This window comes from Lithobates pipiens, unplaced genomic scaffold (genome assembly GCF_037356315.1).
Source record: "Lithobates pipiens isolate NorthernLeopardFrog02 unplaced genomic scaffold, aLitPip1_a1.2 Scaffold_19, whole genome shotgun sequence".
In the NCBI taxonomy this organism is placed as follows: Eukaryota; Metazoa; Chordata; class Amphibia; order Anura; family Ranidae; genus Lithobates; species Lithobates pipiens.
The window spans coordinates 356830044-356852757 of NW_027507764.1; the positions used below are offsets into that span (position 1 = coordinate 356830044).

Here is a 22714-nt window from a genome sequence, read left to right on the forward strand (position 1 = left end):
AGTAAATTTGAAAAGTTTTATTAAAGTTAATAATAATAAAAAAAAGCACCCCTGTCCCCTGTGCTCACACACAAAGGCGAATGCAAGCGTTGGTCTAGTGTCATATGTAAACAGCAATTGCACCATGCATGTGAGGTATCACCGTGAAGGTCAGATTAAGGGCAGTCATTTTAGCAGTAGACCTCCTCTGTACATCTAAAGTGGTAACCTGTAAAGGATTTTAAAGGCTTTTAAAAATGTATGCAGTTTGTCGCTGCTGCACATTTTTTGCGCAATTTTAAAACATGTCGTGTTTGGTATCCATGTACTCGGCATAAGATCATCTTTTTTTTTTTTTACTTCATCAAACATTTGGGCAATATAGTGTGTTTTATTGCATTAAAATTGTAAAAAGTGTTTTTTTTCCCAAAAAATTGCATTTGAAAAATCGCTGCGCAAATACTGTGTGAAAAAAAATGCAGCACCCACCATTTTAATCTGTATGACCTTTGCTTTAAAAAAATATATAATTTTTGGGGGTTCAAAGTAATTTTCTAGCAAATTAGTTCTATCTGTGACTGCTGCAACTGCCAATCACAGTGGTGACGTGATTGGGATATGCATACTGGCTCCCCTTGCCTTTAAAACTTAAACGGCCAAAGCAAACAGGTGGGTAGGGGTTACAGTGACTTTTCTAAGCACTCCATCAGTGTTAAATGGTTTGTCCCAACCTCTAATTTCTGTTTTTGCCAGACAGTTGACCGCTTACAGGAATCGTAAAATAACACATTTACTAACAGGATGAACTAGTATTAAAACCATGGGGGATTAACAAAAACTACTGCGTTAATGCTAGTGACAAACTGCATATATGTAATTTCGCTTTTTTTTATTATGTAATTTAATATTTAAAAAATATTGTTTGGCTTTATGATTAAGCAGAGCTTAGAGCAGGCAAGTCAATGATTAACATATTGCTGATCAATTTGCATGCCAGGGATGCAGCTTTATGCAGACTACAAAGTGTGGTCACGGGGGTAGGGGGCATGTTTCTATTTGTATTCATTAGTTATTACTCGCCTTCCTCCTGACGGTGTTAGTTACATGACATTGATCACATAACCAGTTGTAATTAGATTTATAGTTTATGGAGTCATATGGAGGTATAATTAATTAGACTCATAATGTCTCAGCAGCACCTAAGCTGCACTAGACAAGACGATATGAACTTGGTTTGTTTGTGGTATAGTTACTTGGACTGAAGAAATGTAATTAGCCTTGTCTGACCTCCATTTGAGGTTTTTCAATGTAGCAGATGCTTTTCAACATCATTTCAACAGCTCAGTACATAACTCACTGTGTAATGTGGCTATTACATTAACAACACAAGTAAATAAACAAAACTATTACTAAACGCACACTACACATGTAAAGGTTAACGTGTACCTAAAGTCAGTTTTTTTAAGTTTCTAGTTTTACAGTGGATAATGCAGTGAGGGGGTTAGGCCCATGGTTTAGGTTTTTAATGCTGTCTCTGACCCAGTCATTTAGACTGAAAGAGAGGGAAAATCCAAAATTCTCTGTTGTCAGCAGAATAGTGAGGAATAGAAAGAACCCCATTCAATAGGGACACTTATTCTGGTGACAACTGTCCAAGAGACCATTTTCTCCACTTTGGTAAACATTTCCTTTCACATCATGTTGTCTTTATGGGACAGGAAGGGAGGTGTCTTTACGAAAATACAAGTGATAAAAAGAAACTTCTCTTTTAAAAAATAAAAAATTTGGCTTTAGATTTACTTTCCGTGTGCCATTGCATCACTTTCCTTTCCTTACCATGCTTCCATCTTTGACCAAAGAATTGAAAATTATTTTTTAAACAATTAACAATACTGGTATTTAAGAACTGTTCAAAATTCTATGTAAAAATTTTGTTTTTTTTTAAATAAAATTAAGTCATCCTCTACTTCAAAAATTATATTTTCATATCTTTTTAAACTAGTGTAGATGTAAGTGTCACTTTGACTGTATTGCCACTGTTCAGCAGCACTTTGTAATGACTTACACAATCGCTTATCAGATGCAAATTCTCTGTTGGGTTCCTCCTTCCTGCCAGCAAAATGTTGATCATATTCTGATCCTGATCATGTTCTGTCATTGTGTGAATGATAGACCCATCGAAATGTATGTTTTCACAGTGGCTTGCAAAGGTACACTACTAGAAGACTTATCAGCTAGTGGTATCAAACTTACCAATAGGCCATACTTTTTCCCATGTAAGCCAACTTGTATGGCCTGTCCTACTCGAAAATGTTAAACTGTTAGATATAAGCAAGTATATAGTAGAATATATCATATTAACTCCTTGTGCTCTTTGATTTTAAGATGGTGATTTACAGAATGATGAAGGAATGATGGAAAATGGTCAAACAATTGGAACAGGTTCATCCTCCCTACCAGTCATAACAGAGCTTGAATCGAGCACAGTGTCAGGGGATACATGTGCATATGAAGTTCTTCCAACCTCTGAACTCATGGATGGGACAGGTAAGTAACTAAAGAGTTCTCATATCTTATGGCTCACTATTTGTTCAGTTATGTAGCAATAAACAGAGACTTATATGGTTTGTATATGTCTGACTAAAATCTGAGTATTCAGTCTTATATTGTCTTTTTGGGTTATGTTTGTTTTAAATTACTATAGAATCAATGGCAAACTATTTAGCAGTAAATTAATTTACTATGCTTGGTGAAGCCTTTTACTACCCACCCTTGTGCTATTGTTAGGCTACCTGTATACTGCTGCTAGTTAACTTACTTTTTTTTCCAGCTGCCCCTGAACTCTCCTCTATGTTATCTTTTCAGTACATGTACACAGGGTCATTTCTAGGCAGTTGAGTTTAGAAGAATTTTTTGGAAAGCAAAAAAATGTATGTCAGTACGTATGTTCAGAGGCATTTGAAACGTCAAACGCCTGTAACAGCTTGTAAAAGCATGTAAACACAGTAACTCATATTTAGCCTCATTTCATTTACATTTTTGACTATTTGAAAAAAATGATCGCTTCTAAATGCAAATGTAGCTAAATGCAGCATGTAAACGCAGCAAAACGGATGTTCTTAAATGTTGGTTACTCTCTGTCAAGTTAAATTTTTCAGTAGAGGTTGTAAAATGTCCAATGTACACGAAGGCTTAAAGTTGTAAAAGAGCTGCATGTGGCATTACCCATATCATTATGTGAGAAGGGTATGGACACAGATTGAGGGCCAGAGCTCAGCAATTGACCAGTACTGCTAAATAAAATCTATCAGCATTAGAATTCTTTTTCCATGACTTGACAGCCTATGATCCCTGCCTCAAGAGCCTGCTCACTACCCTTGTGGGCTCTCCTCTGTTTATTGGCAGTGCGGAGGGCTCTATTGATGGATTTCTCCAACGGCTCCATCTGTCACCATTGTTAAACTGAACCAAACATCCCCACTATACTTGGAAAAACTGGATACTAAGGTCCAAATTTTTGGATCCATCAAATGCTTTTTTTTTTTACACTGGAGCTCCTTTATAAAATTCTTGTTCCTAATCCATTTTTTATGCCCTGCCGTGTTACCTTAGGATAGGACCCAGGAATTTGGTCCAATGTAATAGTACATGTTCCTTTCAAATAAGTAACAAAGATTGTGAATCATAAATACCATCTTATTAAATAAATACATTAAAATCAATTAATGAATACAGACACATACATTTACATTATTATTTTAATATATTTTAAGATATAGGATCCCGTGCATGTTACAGAAACAGATTTTTTTTTTTTTTGGTTAGCTTAGACAAAAGATCTACACTTGCTCCAGTTTTCCTAAATCAAGTCGGTAATTTCTAAACAATGTAGTGGGCTGACATGATCCAAGACAGGAGTGTCCAAACTTTTGACCTTCCTGGGCCACATTGGAAGAAGAGGAATTGTCTTGGGCCACACATAAAATACACTAACAAGGATAGCCGATGAGCAGAAAAGTTTGCTAGATCACAAATCAAATTAACAATCACTGATATAGATAATATACCTATCTTAGTAAACAAACTTATTTTTTTTGTAATTATTTTTTATTATAAAAGCAAAAGAGGGCAACATAAAACTACTGCTATATTTGACACTGTTTTGATAAACTAACGCATCAATATCTACCGCAGTTCAATGGATGTAGAAGCAATTCTCGATTAATTCTTGAAGTGCTTCTAATTTGCCCCTTGTGTGCATCATCCTTGAAAATAGTTGCTCACAAATATAGGTGCTGCCGAAAACTGATAACATGAATAAGGCTTGATTGTGAAGAGTGGGATATTTTTTTGCTTTGGGAAGATAATACTTATAAAAGTCCAGTAAAGAAACACTGTCAAATTTCACTTCAGCTACAGGTGTGCTCTAAATGTAATTACATTTTTTCAAAGAATTCCCCTTCAAAAAAAATCAACTTTTTTAAGTAAGTTTATGATTTTGTGTCGCAAGAAGTCTTTTCGGCTCTCGGGCTGCAAGTTGGACGCCCCTGATCTAAAGTAAGCACATTTCAAGCCTGGACATTTAAATTGAGCTTATGATGAAAAATGCATGAGTAGAGGCTGTCTTTACTGAAATCTGCAAGTCAAATGTGGTGCTACCCAAAAAGACTGAGTGCTGTAATAAAATACTTTGTTAAAACACCTTTTGATATTATTACAGCACTCCGTCTTTTTACGTATGAGTATGGCACATCTTGACTTGCCAATATTTGCCTACTCTTCTTTGTAAAAAGACTCCAAATCTGTCAGATTGCGAGGGCATCTCCTGTGCACAGCCCTCTTCAGATCACCCCACAGATTCTCAATCGGATTCAGGTCTGGGCTCTGGCTGCGCCATTACAAAACTTTAATCTTCTTCTGGTGAAGCCATTCTTTTGTTGATTGGATGTATGCTTTGGGTCATTGCCATGCTGAAAGATGAAGTTCAGCTTCATGTTCAGCTTTCTAGCAGAAGACTGAAGGTTTTGTGCCAATATTGACTGGTATTTGGAAGTGTTCAAAATTTCCTCTAGCTTGACTAAGGCCCCTGTTCCAGCTGAAGTAAAACCACCCCAAAGCAAGATGCTGCCACCTCCATACTTCACTGTGGGTATGGTGTTCTTTTGGTGATGTGCAGTGTTGTTTTTGCGCCAAACATATCTTTTGGAATTAAGGGTCTGCAAACTTATGCAATCATATTATTTTAGTTTTTTATTTTTACTTTCCTCCACCTAAAAGATTTCAGTTTGCTGTTCAACTGAGTTGTACAGTTTATAGGTCACATTCAAGGTGGAAAAGTTCTGAAATGATTTATCTTTGTCTCATTGTTTTACGTCACAGAAACCTGACATTTTACCAGGGGTGTGTAGACTTTTTATATACACTGTAAAAGGCTGTACTTCTGTGATATAAAGTGATTATTGGGATGCAGCAATAGCTTGTTCACATTTCCCAATTGATTGGAGCAGCATGTAAGGGGTTTGTGTTTGGCTGGGTGTTGGTGCCAAAATTGTACAAGTCCCCACCCCACTTCTTCATGGATAAGCCAGCTACCTATCTAATGGTAGTTGGTACCCTTCACCATATTGTGTCACACTCCTGGCCGTAGACCTGCTCACAACATTCCCATCCGTAGACCTCAGTATTTGAAAATAAAGAAATGTCCACACACAAAATGAATTTTTCACACTTTACTGTAACTCTGCAAGATTTCTGTGACATCTAATACCACATTGACAGACTAACAGAATTCTTTGTGCGTAATGCCACTTACAGAGTAGATTTTCTGTAGTTGTCAAATGGACGCAGAACACCAGCACATAATTTGTAAGCACCACAGAGTTGCGACCACTTTCCCCATGTATACTAAGTCCATCACTGAGTATAATCAAGGTACCCTTGTTAGTATAACAGTCCCAATGTCCATTCCATAGTTCTAGCCAGCCACACATGCTCCCAGATGGTGCATTTGTTCCCAGGTGTACTTTTACTCACTTCAGAGGACTCTGGCCTGGCTGAAAAGACCTTTTACATCCTGCTCACGGCTCGCAGAAGACCATAAAAAAAGAGTCAGGTTGATTACAGCTGTTCCTGCTAAGTGTTGAACCACCTCTCCTGGAGTTTCAGTCCTATAGAAGGCCCTTGGATAGTCGCCAACTACATCCAAATAACTCTGGGGTGTTTGGCTTCCAATCCCCAATTACCACTTTCCCTATACCAGATTATGTTGGTGACAGAGCCATCTAGTGGCAAGCTGGCTAACTGCTCCTGCTGAAAAGCAGACCCTACATACATCTCGCAGCCAAGTGTGCTACAGTATACAAACTGCTCAGGATAAATGCTTGTACAGCCCCCAAGGCATATAGTAAGCTGCTATATTTAGATGTGTGAAAATATATGAACAGTGAAAGAAAAATGCATGCACTCTATGATCCTTATTGGTGCAGTGATTTTGTTGGGGAACTGCAGTAACCAATGATCCATGCTTGCAATGTACTGTGTTAACATCAGATGAGTATAAAGGAGTCTCATCTAAATGGAGCCTTCTAACTGAAAATGCTACTAAGGAAACTTGAAGAGTTATGTCTTACTCCGAAGATGAACTATATGCAATGACACTGGTGATAACACTTATTAAATTTACCAAATATCAGGATTTTGTACATCTACAGAGCCATGTTCACATGTTGTACAGACTGGAACATTAAAGATTATCAATCTCTTGCTGGGATGGCAATTCATCTGAACCCAGATGATAGTGTAGATTATATTTATGCACACAATAGGCCCACTGTGCTAATATAAATTGTTAACATTTACTTGATAAATGACCGGAAAGCAGAAGCTTTTAAAATCTTTTTAGGAAATGTGTTCCTGTGGAAGAAAGAATGTATTTAAATATATTTTTCAAAATATGTGTCTGTGTATGTTCCTTCCTGTGTGAGATGCAATTACGGGTGGAGACCTTATAATACTGTGATTATTTAAATATATGCCCCCCCCCCCCCCATAGTGAAATAATGATATTGAAGTTTAGATCAATTATTTATGTGTTTATAGCAACAGGTCTTGGTCTCCAGTGTCTAGAAATTAGAGTGTATTTCCACTTTTGCGGTCCAAGTTAAGAAACACCCACAATATGTTTATTATGTGTTCGCATTCACCAACCATGCCTAAAACTATTTATTTGTTGCCTTTTAGATATTTCTTAGGAGAAGGCCCCATGGACGACTGCAAGTATTTCTGAACAGTTTTAGAGTGAGTGAGTTTGCCACAAAAGGGAGGCTTAGGACAAGCTAAGTTTCCTATCATTAACATACAACGCAGAAGGCAAGCTTCTAATGGTGCATTCACACTTGCAAATGCACCTCTGTGATCAGTTGCAAGAGCCCCAGTGGGGGTTCCCGTGATTAGTTGTGAGTATGCACCCTTTTTGAAAGCAATAAGAGGCTGCCAGCTCTAGCAGCTAATTGTGCACCCTTGCATGTATTAGTGCATGCAGCAATCACATGCGAGTGACAGGCCCTGGACACAGGCAGTCTGAGACCAGGGCCTATCAGTAGCAAGTAACCACGATGGGGTTCTCACAGCAGATCGTAGACCGGGTGCATTTGCAAATGTGAATGCACCCTAAATCTTTAACCTTTTGTTAGGACACACAGTGATCTAATGTAGTTTACAACTGACTGTGAGATCGACCAGCATACTAGAGACAGGATTAACTATAGCAAACACAGCTGTCTAGCCCCCCTCATAAATAAAGAGAGCTAAGTAGGAATTTTATGTGCTGAAGTTATCAGAAAGGAGTATCTAAAATGGTAAGCAGCAATTTTTAAATATTTTTTTGCTATGCTATGTGAATGAAGACATGTAACAATTATAAAGCTGGTGTTATCCCAATTTGGCTGCAAAAGTGGAAATACAGTTTCAAACACATTTCATGCCTCTGATGAGTTTGTCAGTGGGATTTTTTGCTCATGCTTTTGTACCATGCTCTCAGGTAAATCAGTAGGGACATCTGGTGGACAATTTTAAATTAACATTGTGTATAGTTTTTCTCTGTTTAGTCAAATTGCCTTTTGTTAATTAGCAGCAATGTTTTGTGCATGGTGCTTGAAAACATAGTGTGCAGATGTAATTTAGACTTTACAATGATTTTTTTGCTGTTTGAAGCATAGTATATTTTATCTTAATGCAGGGTTTTGCTAAAATAGGCCTATTTTATTAATGTGCTAGTGCGTATAGAAAAATCCCCTCCACACAAGGAAAAATAAATAGTAGTATAGTAGCTCTTCTTGCATTAAAATTTAATTACCAAAATCTGAATACGCATGTAAATGAATTCCTATAGGAGTAATTAGTCAGGTTGCATTTGTGCTGATCACAACATGAGGTTATATTAGCTTCTTGCCAGGTATGCCATTAACCTAGCATAATGCTTTACTAAGAGCATTAGACCCTACCACTACATTAAATGATTTGAAAATGTCCTATTCCCACTCTCATCGGGGTACATCTCCCCCTCGACTTATTTAATGAGCAATGAAATACAAGTTAGAAGAAGCATCAGGCTCATAGTTGGAAGGTGATGCTTTCAGTCCCTTAATCAATAAACAGTAGATACTGTTCCTATTTTGAGAACCCTCAAACATAAATATGGAGGATGCTGTGAATTTATTTACAAGTCCTGACCAAAAAAAGGGCAAATCATTGAAACTTAAAGTGTTACTAAACCCACAACTGTAAAATAAGTCTGTATATGCAGCATAGCATGCTTGTTATACTCACTTTGGAACTTAAGGGATTAATCCTCTACATTGTGTAAAAATGCTCTTTGATCCTGTAGGCATAGCTCCTTCTCTCCTGCACTGTCTATCTGGGGAAGGCCAGCTAACACACAGGCAGGGTAACCAACCTGCACATGCTCAGTTCTGTCTTTTTTGCTGGAGAGAACATTTCCTTGTTCTCAGACCTAGCCAGGTCACATGATATTGACATCACACATGTGGGCATATATACAGGCTATAGTTGACACACAGCTCTGGACAAACTCTGCAGTTTATCATGTTATGTGGTATACAGATCAGTCAAAAAGGTATAAAGTGGCAGTATGTTAATGTAAAAATAAGATTTATAAGCTGTGGACACTGTGGGTGGGCAGATTAACTATTTTCATATTACTGGGTTTAGTAACACTTTAAGAAAAACTTCACTCCTCTCATTTTTTTTTACATTTCCCACTTACCTTGTCCATTGGATTGACCTCCAAAAAAAAGAGAAAAAAAAAAATTATATATCTTTTAATAGGCATCTGTAAGGTCCCATTCACACTAAAGCAATTTGTAGCTTGTTGCGCAAAGCTCAAAAACACTCAACAAGCAAAAACCTTTTGTTTTCAATAGCCCTTGTTCGCATCTTAGCATCCTGTCACTTATAGCAAAACGCATGTCACTCAAAAAAGTACATGAGCTCCTTTTCAGGCAGAATTGACAGTTTTGTCTCCATAGATTTCAGTGGAAATGTCTGAAAAGAGCAACGTGAGCTTTTTTCTAGCGTTTTTTTCAAGCGTTTTGTCATTCATTTTCTGCTCAAACAGCAGCTTTCTGCTCCTTTTTTAGCAGCACTCCATACCTTGTATTTGAAAATCTCCTGAAAAAATGCCTGACAAAAGATGCCAAAACATGCAATTCTGCTCCAAAAAAAAAAACGGTTGAAAATGTGACACTAAGGTGTGAATATAGCCTAAAGCTGGATACACACTACAAGAAAATTGGAAGACAAATTTCGTACAAGGAACAATCGTTCAATTTTCGTATAGTATGTACACAACTTTTGGCATCCAACTCTGACTTTCCAAACTAAAATTTCCGAAGGGACAAATTCCAAATTTTTTCTCATATGTGAACAAAATTAACACGTTTCATTTACTGTGTACTGTTATTGTACAAGAAAAATCAAATACGAAAGACTGTGTATGATCTGAAACAATAAACACCAATAATATACACTATAACGTTTCTACGTCAAACAAAGAAAAAGCTTTTTTTCATTTTAGAAATGTTTTTACAATTAGTACCATCCTTGGGTAAAACATCTAAGATCAATTGTTCATTCGATTTTCTTATCGCGTGTACTCTTAAGGCTTAAGGGCTCCTTCACACCATAAGTGCATGAAAACTGATTTAAAAACCACGCAGATTTAATTTGCAGCGACATACCTCCCAATTTTTGGAGATGGGAATGAGGGACACCTACTAGCAAAAGTATGTAGGCATAGGACACAGCCCTAGCCACGCCCCCTTAAAGTATATATATATTTTTTTTAAATGATTCGTTAAACCCACTAGTGCTTATTTTTGCCACTACTATTCCTTGATATTGGCTTTTGGAATTTACAAATGCAGCAATTTAGAAATTGGATGAAAGGTTATCACTGGAAAACACTTTTTGAAAGCTAAAAAATGCATTTTATATACAACTATATAGATCAGACCAAAATGATGGACAAATGAGGAGGAAGGAGGGACAGAGGGACTTTGTTCCAAATCAGGGACAGTCCCTTGAAATCAGGGACAGTTGGGAGCTATGGCAGAGGCATGAGTTTACATCAGTTTTTTTTTGTCAACCTGATGTCTATAAAGAAAAGGCAGGGTTAAAGCAGACCAAGTCCATCCTGGTTAAAAGTCCCCCAATCCTCAAAACCCCTTTGCCTTTGAAGACCCATCTTTCAGTGCTTCTGGGAGGTACAGGTGATATTACCATTTCCTACCGCTGTCTGCTGGGATGGCTAGGGGATCAAACTCTTGTGGTAATGCACTCCCTAGAGAACCCAGCACTTCCAGGATGTTGTGGTGATGCACAATGATGTCACCTGGGCCTACTAGAAGGGTGGAAAGCAGAGGCAGAGGTAAGTATTTTTTTCATTGCATTTTGGAGGAGGGGGTCTTTTGGTAGCTTTGACTTTGCATTTTGATGGAAAGTTTTCTTTAAGCATAAGCTACACAATTTTCTAAGTTATCAAGGTCAATCAAACTGTATTGGTTATTAAAGGGGTTTAAGCATACATACAATAAAATAATCCCCATTTATCTTGTGGTTAACACACATAGTGATGATCGATGAAACAAGAGATCAGAAACCCATTTTTAAAGCTTTATTGCTTTTTTCCTTGTCATATAGTATATGTTGCTGTGGTGTTAAACTCCATTGGAAATATTCTTGGCATTGTTATGTTTCAGCACTGTGATCATTATCCTGCTGTTGTGTACATTTGTTAGCTCTTTCATTGTAGATTTGCAGAGAACATTATGTCAGTTGAAAGGAGATTATTGTTACCCTTACTCTTCAACAGTATATCACATTTCGGAGATCTAACAACAGTTCCATGTGATTCATAAATGAGTATTGACAATATCAAAGGACATGTCTAGACAATGTAAAATGATACCATTCTGTGCCACCTGTTGAATTGTGCAGTCTGTGAATTAGCCCATTACTGTTCATGCTGTTGTCATATATGTTTGTTCTTATTTCACATGTGTCATGTGTGTGATGTGGTTTATGTTCCTCAGTGTCTGAAGATTTCTCATCAGAGCCAGGATCCATGTCCCAGGATCCATCATACAAGCCAACCCTGCTACTACCCCCCAAAAAATCTACTGCTTTCCCTGTAGACCATGAGGACTGCCCTGTGAAACCGCTATCTTTCCACAAGCAGCCCCCTGCCCTGCCTCCTAAACCTATTTCCAGAATTGCCAATCATATAACAGGTAAGAAAGAGTAAATAAACATTGTGTACCTCTTCCTTCTGTGTTCTATACGTTTATCATTTAGTTGTCTTACTAGAAACGCCAATACAACAAAACCTCTTGACCTTGGGCTGCGTCTTCATCTACCGGTAATGCGCAAAAAACCTTTTCTTTGCGATCTTCCACAGAGAAGTATCCTATGACTTGGTGTATCAGATTTAATGCCCCCCATTAGATTAAATATCTAAGTGGATTTTAAATATAAATTGAGCCTGGAAGTTTAGATAACCATTGCCTTCGTATATCTCAGTCAGAGACTCCAAGAGTAAAGCCAGCCATAGACAGAGTGATTTTCTTTCCTGCAACCACGGGTTTACTTGATTCCCACATCAACACAGACAGTGTCCTTTGGAGCCATTGTGTTCTCTTTGCAAGGAGACCAGGGGAGCCATTCCTGTTGGGAGAACACAAGGATTACTGCTAGCAGCTACAATAGCCTCTATCAGTAATAAAATGCAAAATCTCACAGGCTGGTTGTACCCAAGTTGATTGATCAATCAACTTGGATTCGACCAGCCTACCCATGCATGTTAGGAGACTCAAACTGTCTATGGCTGGCTTAAGGTTCAATCTCCAATTCCCAACTCTACTAGCCCCCTCCAGGACAGATGTTCCTACTCCTCTTATTATATCCTCTATAACATTAAAAAAGTGAAAGAACTCTCACAGTGACAGCGACATACAGTGGGATGCATCAAGAATCACTAGATGATTTGAAGGGTATGTAAACCCTGGCAACGGACTTCTCTTTTTTTTCCTTTTAATCTGTAAAATCTACCATTTAAAATAAGTTTAATAAGTCCAAAAAAATTGCTGTTGATCTTGCCAGACATCTTGCAGCCCCCCCCCCCCAATATTGTAGAGATTAAAAAATAGGGAAGTGTTCTGTAGTACAGCATTGGCCATCCATAGATACAGTACAGTGAATAAGCGTTCTCATCCTTGGACAGGAAGTGTGTTACGGGCAGGATCACTAAGTGAAAAAAATAAAATATTACCACCACATGTAAGGACTGATGAGCTGCTCTATATAACATTTTGGTTCTTTGGCTTAGATACACTTTAACTCTACACCAATTATCAGAAAAAAATGACCAATTTAGGTGAAACAAACCTTTTAACATGTCATGTGTTGAGTACATTGTAAAAAAAAGAAAGCTAGTCCAATATACAGTACTGTATGATATTTTTGTCAACTGCTATTTTCTTGTTCTTGTTTATGAAAGAGGAATATCACTGATTTATAGTATGCTGTTCAATCTCAAAGCGGAGTCACATGTATCATGAAACTGTGAACATCTAGTCAACTCTCACTTCAGGTTTGCATTGTTTACACTCTATGTCTATTCTGGATAGACCATTTATTCAGGGCACACTGTTTTATGCACCAGAGGTTTTTAATGTGGTTTAATATGTTTTTCTATTCAAATTTTCATACACCTCAGGGTACTTATAGGTTTTATGTGGTGGACAGATCTGCAGACAGGTTCATTGCACCCTTAGGCTTTACAGTCTGTTGATGCGTCCATAATCAGGAATGTCCACCTTGGCTGAACATTCATGTTCAAGTGAATAGAGAGTGGGAGGGTATGAGTGGCACAGACAGATGCTGCCAACGTCCTTTATTTTAGGGGAACAAAATCAATCATTCAGCTTACCTGCATAGGGCCCTTAGACATGAGAGTGTTGGCCATGGAAGCAAAAGACAGCCAAAGCAGACAACTGTCACAGTATAGTATTTTCTAATTGACTATTACACTCAGGGCTCATGCACACTGGCATTAAAAACATTCTGTTGAGATCTCTACAATGTGTAACATTTTATGGATCTGAATGCAGCAATCTTGTATACGCTAAAGAAGAACGTATACGCTAAAGAAGAACGTCACAGACCATTACATGTGGTTTTTTTTTTTTTTTATGCAGGATCGTTGCATAGATACCAGCATTTTATTACAGTGCCTTGAAAAAGTATTCACACCCCTTGACATTTTTCACAGTTTGTCATGTTACAACCAAAAATGTAAATGTATTTTATTGGGATTTTATATAATAGACCAACACAAAGTGGCCCATAATTGGAAAGTGGAAGGAAAATGATAAATGATTTTCAAATTTGTTACAAATAAATATCTTTAAAAATATGGCATGCATTTATATTCAGCCCCCTGGGTCAATATTTTGTAGAACCACCTTTCTCTGCAATTACAGCTACTTTTTAGGGATGTCTCTACCAGCTTTGCACATCTATAGACTGACATTTTTGCCCATTCTTCTTTGCAAAATAGCTCAAGCTCTGTCAGACTGGATGGAGAGATTCTCTGAACAGCAATTTTCAAGTTTTGCCACAGATTCTCCATTGGACTAATCTGGACTTTGACTGGGCCATTCTAACACAGGAATATGCTTTGATCTAAACCATTTCATTGTAGCTCTGGTTGTATGTTTAGAGTCATTGTCCTGCTGGAAGGTGAACCTCCGCTCCAGTCAAAAGTCTTTTGCAGACTCCAACAGGGTTACTTCTAAGATTGCCCCGTATTTGGCTCCATCCATCTTCCCATCAACTCTGACCAGCTTCCCCGTCCCTGCTGAAGAAAAGCATCCCCACAACATGATGCTGCCAGCACCATGTATTACAATGGGACTGGTGTGTTCAGGGGGATGTGCAGTATTAGTTTTCTACCACACATAGCGTTTTGGTTTTAGGCAAAAAAGATCTTAGTCTCATCAAACCAGAGCACCTTCTTCTACATGTTTGAAGTGTCCCCCCCATGGCTTCTCGCAAACTGCAAACTGACTTTTTATGGATTGTTTTCAACAATAGCTTTCTTCTTGCCACTCTTCTTACCACTCTTCCATTAAGGCCAGATTTGTGGAGTGTGCGACTAATAGTTGTCCTGTGAACAGATTCTCCCACCTGAGCTGTGGATCTCTGCAGCTCCTCCATTACCATGGGATTCTTGGCTGCTTCTCTGCTTGATGCTCTCCTTGTCCGGCCTGTCAGTTTAGGTGAGCAGCCATGTCTTGGTAGGTTTAAAGTTGTGCCATACTCTGTCCATTTTCAGATGATGGATTAAACAGTGCTCCGTGAGATGTTCAAAGCTTGGGATATTTTTTTATAACCTAACTCTGCTTTAAACTTCTCTACAACTTTATCCCTGACCTGTCTGGTGTGTTCCTTGGCCTTCATGATGTTTGTTCACTAAGGTTCTCTAACAAACCTCTGAGGGCTTCACAGAACATCTGTATTAATCCTGGGATTAAATTACACATACAGTGGGTGGACTCTATTTACTTTAGGTGACTTCTAAAGTCAATTGTTTCCACTAGATTTTAGTTAGGGGTATCAGAGTAAAAGGGGCTGAATACAAATGCACACCACACCTTTCAGATATTTATTTGTAAAAAAGTTTGGAAAACCATTTATCATTTTCCTTCGACTTCACAATTATGTGCCACTTTGTGTTGGTCTATCACATAAAATCCCAATAAAATAAATTGACATTTTTGGTTGTAACGTGACAAAATGTGGAACATTTCAAGGGGTATGAATACTTTTTTCAAGGCACTCTACGTTTTTGGTTGTAACATGACAAAATGTGGAAGATTTCAAAGCGTATGAATACTTTTTCAAGGCACTGTATGCCAGTGTGCATGAGTCTCCATTCTATTTTCTTGTTAACTCATGCAGCAGCATGACTTGAGTGAGTTATTCTAATAAGCTGAAGATGGAAAGTAAATTGGAGGAGGCTTTGGCATTTTTTCACGATTCTTCAAACTTTCATGACTATGCCTCCTATAAAATTTGCAGATTTTCCAATATCGTACCTTATAGCGTACCTTAACTTTACCTTATTTTATATTGATTTATAGTAAATGTATGGTTCTTGTTCTCTAGACTCCGGAGCACCTGTGAAACTGCCTTGTATGCCGGGGAAGATGTCTCCTCCACTACCTCCAAAGAAAGTTATGATATGCATGCCATTAGGAGGAGCAGATTACTCCCACTCCTATAGCAATCAGAAAAGCTCTCAGCATCATCACACTATCCTGCCATCCCAGCTAGCCGTCCACCAGCACCAACTTCAATATGGTAACCAGCACCTGTCAACTGGATCCAGCTCCGTGCCCATTCATCCATCAATACCTCCCGGATGTAGGGTGATAGAGGAGTTGAATAAGACACTTGCCATGACCATGCAGAGGTTAGAAAGGTAAAGACCTAAAGTTTTCTGTTATGTCTTGTACTTGACTTTAAGATAATTATCTCTATTGCAGTAACATTGTTGAATATGGTATATTTTACTTTATTGTGTCAGCGGAGTGACAAACAAGAGTGCAAATATTTTGCATTTGAAAATCAGGATATATTAAATCATAAGCCTATTCAGATCTACTGTGCACTCTTCCAGACTGTAAATGTACTTTTTCATATGTCAAGGTCATGATGATTTGTTTTGCAGCATATTAGGATCCTGTGAAGTATAGACTGCTGGGAAAAAACTACAACTGCATTTATTTAAAGCACATCTGTGGCTTAATATAAAATGTAATACAGTAAAGGACAAAGGTAGTGGATGTAAAAATGCATTAGTGTTTTCTGTGAATGACCTCAACTTAACATCAAATTCTTCTATTTTATAACCTTCCTATAGCTGCCATATATTTATATAGGATAGAGGCTATAGGATATAATATAGGAGCATAGGCATGCACAAGGGGTGAGCCAAGTGTGCCTGGGCACACCCTAATCACTATCGATTCCACCTACTGCCCGGGCACCCCCTCCCTGCCCCACAGGTGCTGCTGACTTCCCTACTCTCCTCTCCCCCAGCTGCTGCGGGGGATGTTTCAGAATGGAGAGTGGGGTAAAGGGCTAGTAAATATGTCATATACCAGTGATGTCCTTTTCTAAGTGCACACAGTGAACACACTCACTCACTGTGTTCATTCATAACTGAAGCATAAACAAAACTGTGCTTACTATGCTTCAGTTTGCTTAGCACAGAACACTTCCCATTCATTCACTGTCCTATGCAGCTGAGGCTGCAGAGAAAAATGTGTGTTTGAGCTTTGGGGTGCACATCCTAATGCAAAAGGCTGCACACACCTATGTATAGGAGGATATTAATGGTGTGGGAGACAGGGTTTGTATATATAGGAGGGAGGTTTAATAACACCATTTCAAATACCCTAAAATCTTTAGAATTAATAAAAAGAAAAGGTTTTGCCCACTTTTTCTACTACATTTCTTTTCCCCTAAAAATGTAAGTGTTTTGAACATACTGCAGAGATCTGTTGCATAGTACACTAAGGTGAGTCTGTGGCAAGGCTGCGTTTGAGTATTTACATAGTTTTAAAAAGCAGTAAATACATTTTAATACTTTGTCTTCTGCCATCTTAACTACCACAGCATCTGCTTTTTTCTCCAGACTACATACTTTCCTTTAGAAGTGATTCAGGCAGCTTTAAAGCTACCCTATCACTTCTACATGTAAGAGAAGGTGCTGCCCCCTCAACTTAACTTTGCTTTGCTGATCTCCCCTGGGTAGTATAAACTATGGGTTCAGAACTGTACAGTGGTTCTGGCTGGGTTACAAGTTTGCATCAATGAAAACAGTCACACGTTTCATTATGGTGACACTTAATACTGCTAAAAACTGTAATTTGTTTTGCATTGAGCATTTTATTTTATTTATTGTTTTGGGGGGGGGGGGGGGGGGGTAGTATAAAGCTGTAAAACAGACAAAATGAATTTGTGTTGTGAATAATGGATATAAACATAATTTTAGAGATGTAGCCATAGGTCTGGACCAAGACCAGTACCTTGCATACCTGAAAATACAAGCAGGACCCTCTGATTCCTCCTGTATTGAATTGTATTGTAATTGCACTGTCTGCCCTAACATTGTAAAGAGCTGCGCAAACTGTTGGCACTATATAAATCCTCTATAACATTAATAATAATATAAAGATCAGATCTTCCCTGAGATCTGTGGTAGGAAACATGAAGGGCACGTGATGAAAGTGAGAGAAGAAACAGCATTTCTTGCCCTTATGTAATAGGAGGTAGTTATTGCATCCCTAAGGAATGCATGTTCCTGACTCTCTGCATGTCATAAAAATGTGAAGACGTGAAGATAGGAGAACCCATTCCATGAAAGTAGGACACACCAACTCACCCAGTGGACAGTAGTCATCGCCATATACAGGCTCTTTTATCTGCTTTATCTGGTGAGTGGGGACCCAGGAGGGGAGAACAGACAGTCACGAGTCACCGAATTCTGTTTAATACTCACTCCAGATTTGATGAACTTTATTTATTTGCACAATATCGGCACATGAAGTCACCAGCAACACATGTTATGTGTTATTATATTCCTTTATATTTCCATGAACTTTGATGTTTGCACAATTTTTTATTGTCTGTACATACTGTATGCACTTTATAGTTTGCACGTATTGTATGCACTTTATTTGCACTAGAACAGCACTTTAGTTGATTTCAACAGTATATGATACTATATACGTGTGAATAGAGACATAATTATAGGAGCAGCGCTGAGCTTTAAATTTATTTTTCATCTTTTTGGGGTACTTACCCTACAGCAGCAGCCCTGAGATATATATGTAGCAGTGAACCCCGAAGGAGCTTCTGGTTTCATTGGGCTTACCGTTACCTTCTCCTCCTCGATCTGTGATTAGGGGTTCCCATGGTAGATGGCCCAGTAAACTCAGAGACTGGCGACAGATCCGCATAAAGGGATTTTTATTTGCAAAACGTAGACAACGAACAGTCTCTCAAAATAGGATCAGAGGGTTAAGAAGGAAGTTCAGGTACTCTTAGTGTCAAAGTCAATAATGAAGAACTTGCTTTCTTTGACTAAATCCAGAGAATAGCCATTCACAACTTGATGTTCACTCAAGTTGGACAGTCCCTCTCTCACAAGGCCTAGCAGCCAACAAGGTGCTTACTCAGGAACAAGTCTCTGCCACAGACGTTGTTGTAAAACATACAGGAATACGTCTCTGCCACAGACGGTGTTGTAGACTTCAGGAAACTAACACTTGCGGAACACTCGTGTGATACCTGGATCTTTCAGCCAGCTTAGCGATATCCATGAGATTGGATTCACTTAGGTACTTCAGCCCCTCCAGGCTCTTGCTAAGAAACCAACCCGTACATGGCCTTCTTCTGAAGAGTCCTCCCCTGGATAGCTATGAAGTTACTGGGCCTCTCCAACTACCAGAGACGGCACCGGACCACCTCGGAATCCTCCTTTAGTTTCCTTGCCTCAGGCTAGCCAGCCCAGAGACAACAAGTCGGGTGGATCCGCACCCCAGGCCATAGCCTTCCTGGGGGCTGGTCAGGGGGACCAGGACCATGGAGTCAGTACATCCTTCTGGACCGAAACCCCGAACGACGTGACATCCGCATCTTAAGTACCCTCTCCCAGAAAGCACAGCAAAAGAGACACTCCCACTGGGCGGGCTCCGAGAGAGAGTAAACTTAAAGCACCCAACCAGACTGTGGTTCCATGCCTGCCAGAAGAGACCAGGCTGAACATCCTATAGTCCTGTCAGACTGATGCTGAGGTCCACATTTAAAACAATTGTACCCAAACCAAACTGCAGTTCAGGTGTAGCCTTAACTTTCAAAAAGCATAGCGCAAGCTCTTCAGGAGCCGACGCTACATATATATATATATTTCTTTGTTTATTTCCACAGTGCGGGTTTGTAATTATATCTTTTCCATGTGAAGACTTTACATGATATCCAAGGGCAGTCATAGTTTGGGAAGTTTCTTTTTTATTTATTTTTTTATTTGACCACACAGTCAGAAATGCCCCTTTTTTTTTTTGCATGAAAACACACTTAAACCCACAAAACATTACACATTTTCTGAAAATAGAGGACCTAGAGAATAAAATGATAGCAGTTGCATTTTTTTATGTTGAACGACATTTGTACTACACTTTATAAAATCTAAATTATCAGTAAAAATTTAAATCATATTCATTTTCGTGCACACAAACACAATATAATATTTTTGGTAAAATATTAAAACCGGGGATGTGTGAAATAGAAGATAGCTAATATGTTAAGTCTCAAAATTGTGTGCACCTGAGAAACAGCAAAAAACAACAACAGTACCTAAAAGTGCCCATAGGCAACCCTTTAAAAGCCTTGATATTTTTCTCAGGCTCAAAGATGAAACCTCATGTTTCTGTTTTAGACCCCTGATATTTCCCCAAAGAGTACTATCACCTGGGTATTTGTCAAAATGACAGTATCTCCCCCACCTTCCCAAATCGATCATACCTTTTCAGTGATCTCCCGCTGCTCTTTGCTTAGTATGAGAATACATGTGACACCTCCCTGTGTCCATTCCACATTTGAATGGACACAGGGAGCTGTAACTCGGCTTGGGTGCCCCCATTGCAAGTTGCTTGCTGTGGGGGCACTCGACAGAAGGGAGGGGCCAGGAGCACAGAAGAGGGACCCGAGAAGAGGAGGATGTGGGCTGCTCTGTGCAAAACCACTGCAACAGAGCAGGTAAGTATAACATGTTTGTTATTTTTATATAAAAAGACTTTACAATCACTTTAACATATATCTTTTAGATTTAGCAATTATTTAGATATTTTATTGTGTTTGTGTGCACTATTTAGAATTTGGGTGTATTTCCATTGAAAATATAATTTTGTTAAACATTTGTGTGACAAATATTGGACATACAAAATCATTAGCAACATCTTGTAATTCTAAAGGACAAGGTGTAGTAAATGTTCTGTAATGTTCTTTATGTTTTCTTTCTTTATATTTAAAAGACTAAAGAGAAAACTTTTTTTTAATTGAGCAGATATAAAATATTGAATATGAATATTTCATATTTAAAAATTTTGAGCCAATTTGGAACCAAATTGAGCTTAAAGCAAGTCTCAGATAACAGCTATTGTCTTGTTGAGCTAAACAGAACTAAGACAATGGATTAGCACAGCCTGATAGAAACCATAAAGACAAGGGTGGTTTATTTTATTATTCTTTGCAAACATTATGATAAACACTCTGTATTAAATGTTTATTTCTAAAGTAAATTTTAGATAAATACAGAAATATTACAAAGCAATTGTTTATAAACTTGTGCAAAATCAAGTCTAGCGTTGCTTGCCGACCAGCCGCTGTCATTATACTGTGGCAGGCTGGCACATTGTAAACACACACATCCCTGTTCTGTCATGGGAGAGAAGACAGATCATGTGTTCCTACTAAGTAAGAACAACAATATATCTCCTCCCCCCCAGTCAGTCACATCCCCATACAGTTAGAAACACTCCCTAGGACACACATTTAACCCCTTGATCACCCCCCTAGTGTTAACCCCTTCCCTGCCAGTGACATTTACACAGTAACCAGTGGCTATTTATAGCACTGATTGCTGTATAAATGTCACTGGTCCCAAAATAGTGTCAAAAGTGTCCGATCTGTCAGCCGCAATGTCGCAGTCAGATTGCCGCCATTACTAGTAAAAAAAAAATAATAATAAAAATACCATAAAACTATCCTCTATTTTGTAAACACAAACTTTTGCGCAAACCAATCAATATACGCTTATTGTGATTTTATTTTAATTTTTTACCAAAAATATGTAGAAGAATACATGTCGGCCTAAACTGAGGAAGAAATTTTTTATTTACATTTTTTGGGGGGATATTTATTAGAGCAAAAACTATAAAATATTATTATTATTTCAAAATTGTCACTCTTTTAATAAATAAAAAACACAGAGGTGATCAAATATCACAAAAATAAAGCTCTATTTGTGGGAAAAAAGTACATCAGTTTTGTTTGGGTACAACATAGCATGACCACGCAATTGTCAGTTAAAGCGATGCAGTGCTGTATGTCTGGTCATTAAGGGGGAAATTCTTCCGGCCCTTAAGTGGTTAAAGTGAACATATGTTTTGATTATGTACACTAAACAATTTAAATCTTCTGAACAATCAGTAAAAACACTTTGAAACAAGCATCATTTACCTCTGTAGCTATAAGCATTGTGGAGAAATTTGTTTTCAAAATTCACAACAGATGCCATGGAATCTTTTTTCTTCCTATCACTTTATATTGCAGCAGAACTATCAGCGTTCTAATATTAACACACAGCATGAACCTGGCTTTAGAGAACTTGTAGTGATCTTTAAGGATGAGTTATTTCCCATTACAAGCAGCTAGAGACAGAGAGAGAGCTTGTTTTAAAGCTATTTTACTGCTTGTTAAAAATATGTAAATTGTTTAATGTCCATAATGTGGGCACAGGTTCACTTTAAGTGCACAATTTATAGTCCATTGTCAAGATCTAATTTTAAGATCCCTGGGGTAAAACCAATATACATAAGTATGTGATAATAAGATGTATCTTACACTCGTGCCATATTCTATACACCATGAGTACTCAAAAAGGCATGCCAAGGCCCAGTATGCAGACATAGTTAATAAATCGCAGTATATGTCTTAAATAAAAACAAAACTGGAGTATGACGTTTTCAAGACATGTTAAACATTATACATCCGTGTCCTGACAAAAAAAGTTGTACGTTTATAACGTGAGAACATTTAACCGTACAGATGTTTATACAAAAGTTCCTGAAGCTTGAGATGTCTGGTACTGTATGTACATTGTATATACCACTCAGTACACATAATTGGGATATCAGTCTGGAATTACTATCAACATAAATCTTCTAACATAAAAATATACAGTTGTGAGACCATGTAAATTGAGATTCACATCTCACGGAATTCAATAGAAAATTGTTTAAGGCTCGCTGTCAAGTATGTTTTTGCTCTTTCAAAGCTCATACACTCACCGGTCACTTTATTGGGTACA

At 38.1% G+C, this 22714-nt stretch overlaps 1 protein-coding gene across 7 annotated transcripts in view; it reads left to right on the forward strand.

Annotated features, from left to right (window-relative positions):
• PHACTR1 (phosphatase and actin regulator 1) overlaps nt 1-22714 on the forward strand; it is a 469458-nt gene that overhangs the window by 410930 nt on the left and 35814 nt on the right. For 5 of the 7 annotated variants that reach the window (XM_077492207.1, XM_077492208.1, XM_077492206.1 and 2 more), the window contains 3 exons: nt 2365-2526; nt 11589-11786; nt 15724-16039. In XM_077492207.1, coding sequence (XP_077348333.1) covers nt 2365-2526; nt 11589-11786; nt 15724-16039 — 676 coding nt within the window. The remainder of the gene's footprint in view (nt 1-2364; nt 2527-11588; nt 11787-15723; nt 16040-22714) is intronic. The other 2 variants (XM_077492210.1, XM_077492209.1) reach the window with 1 other exon arrangement.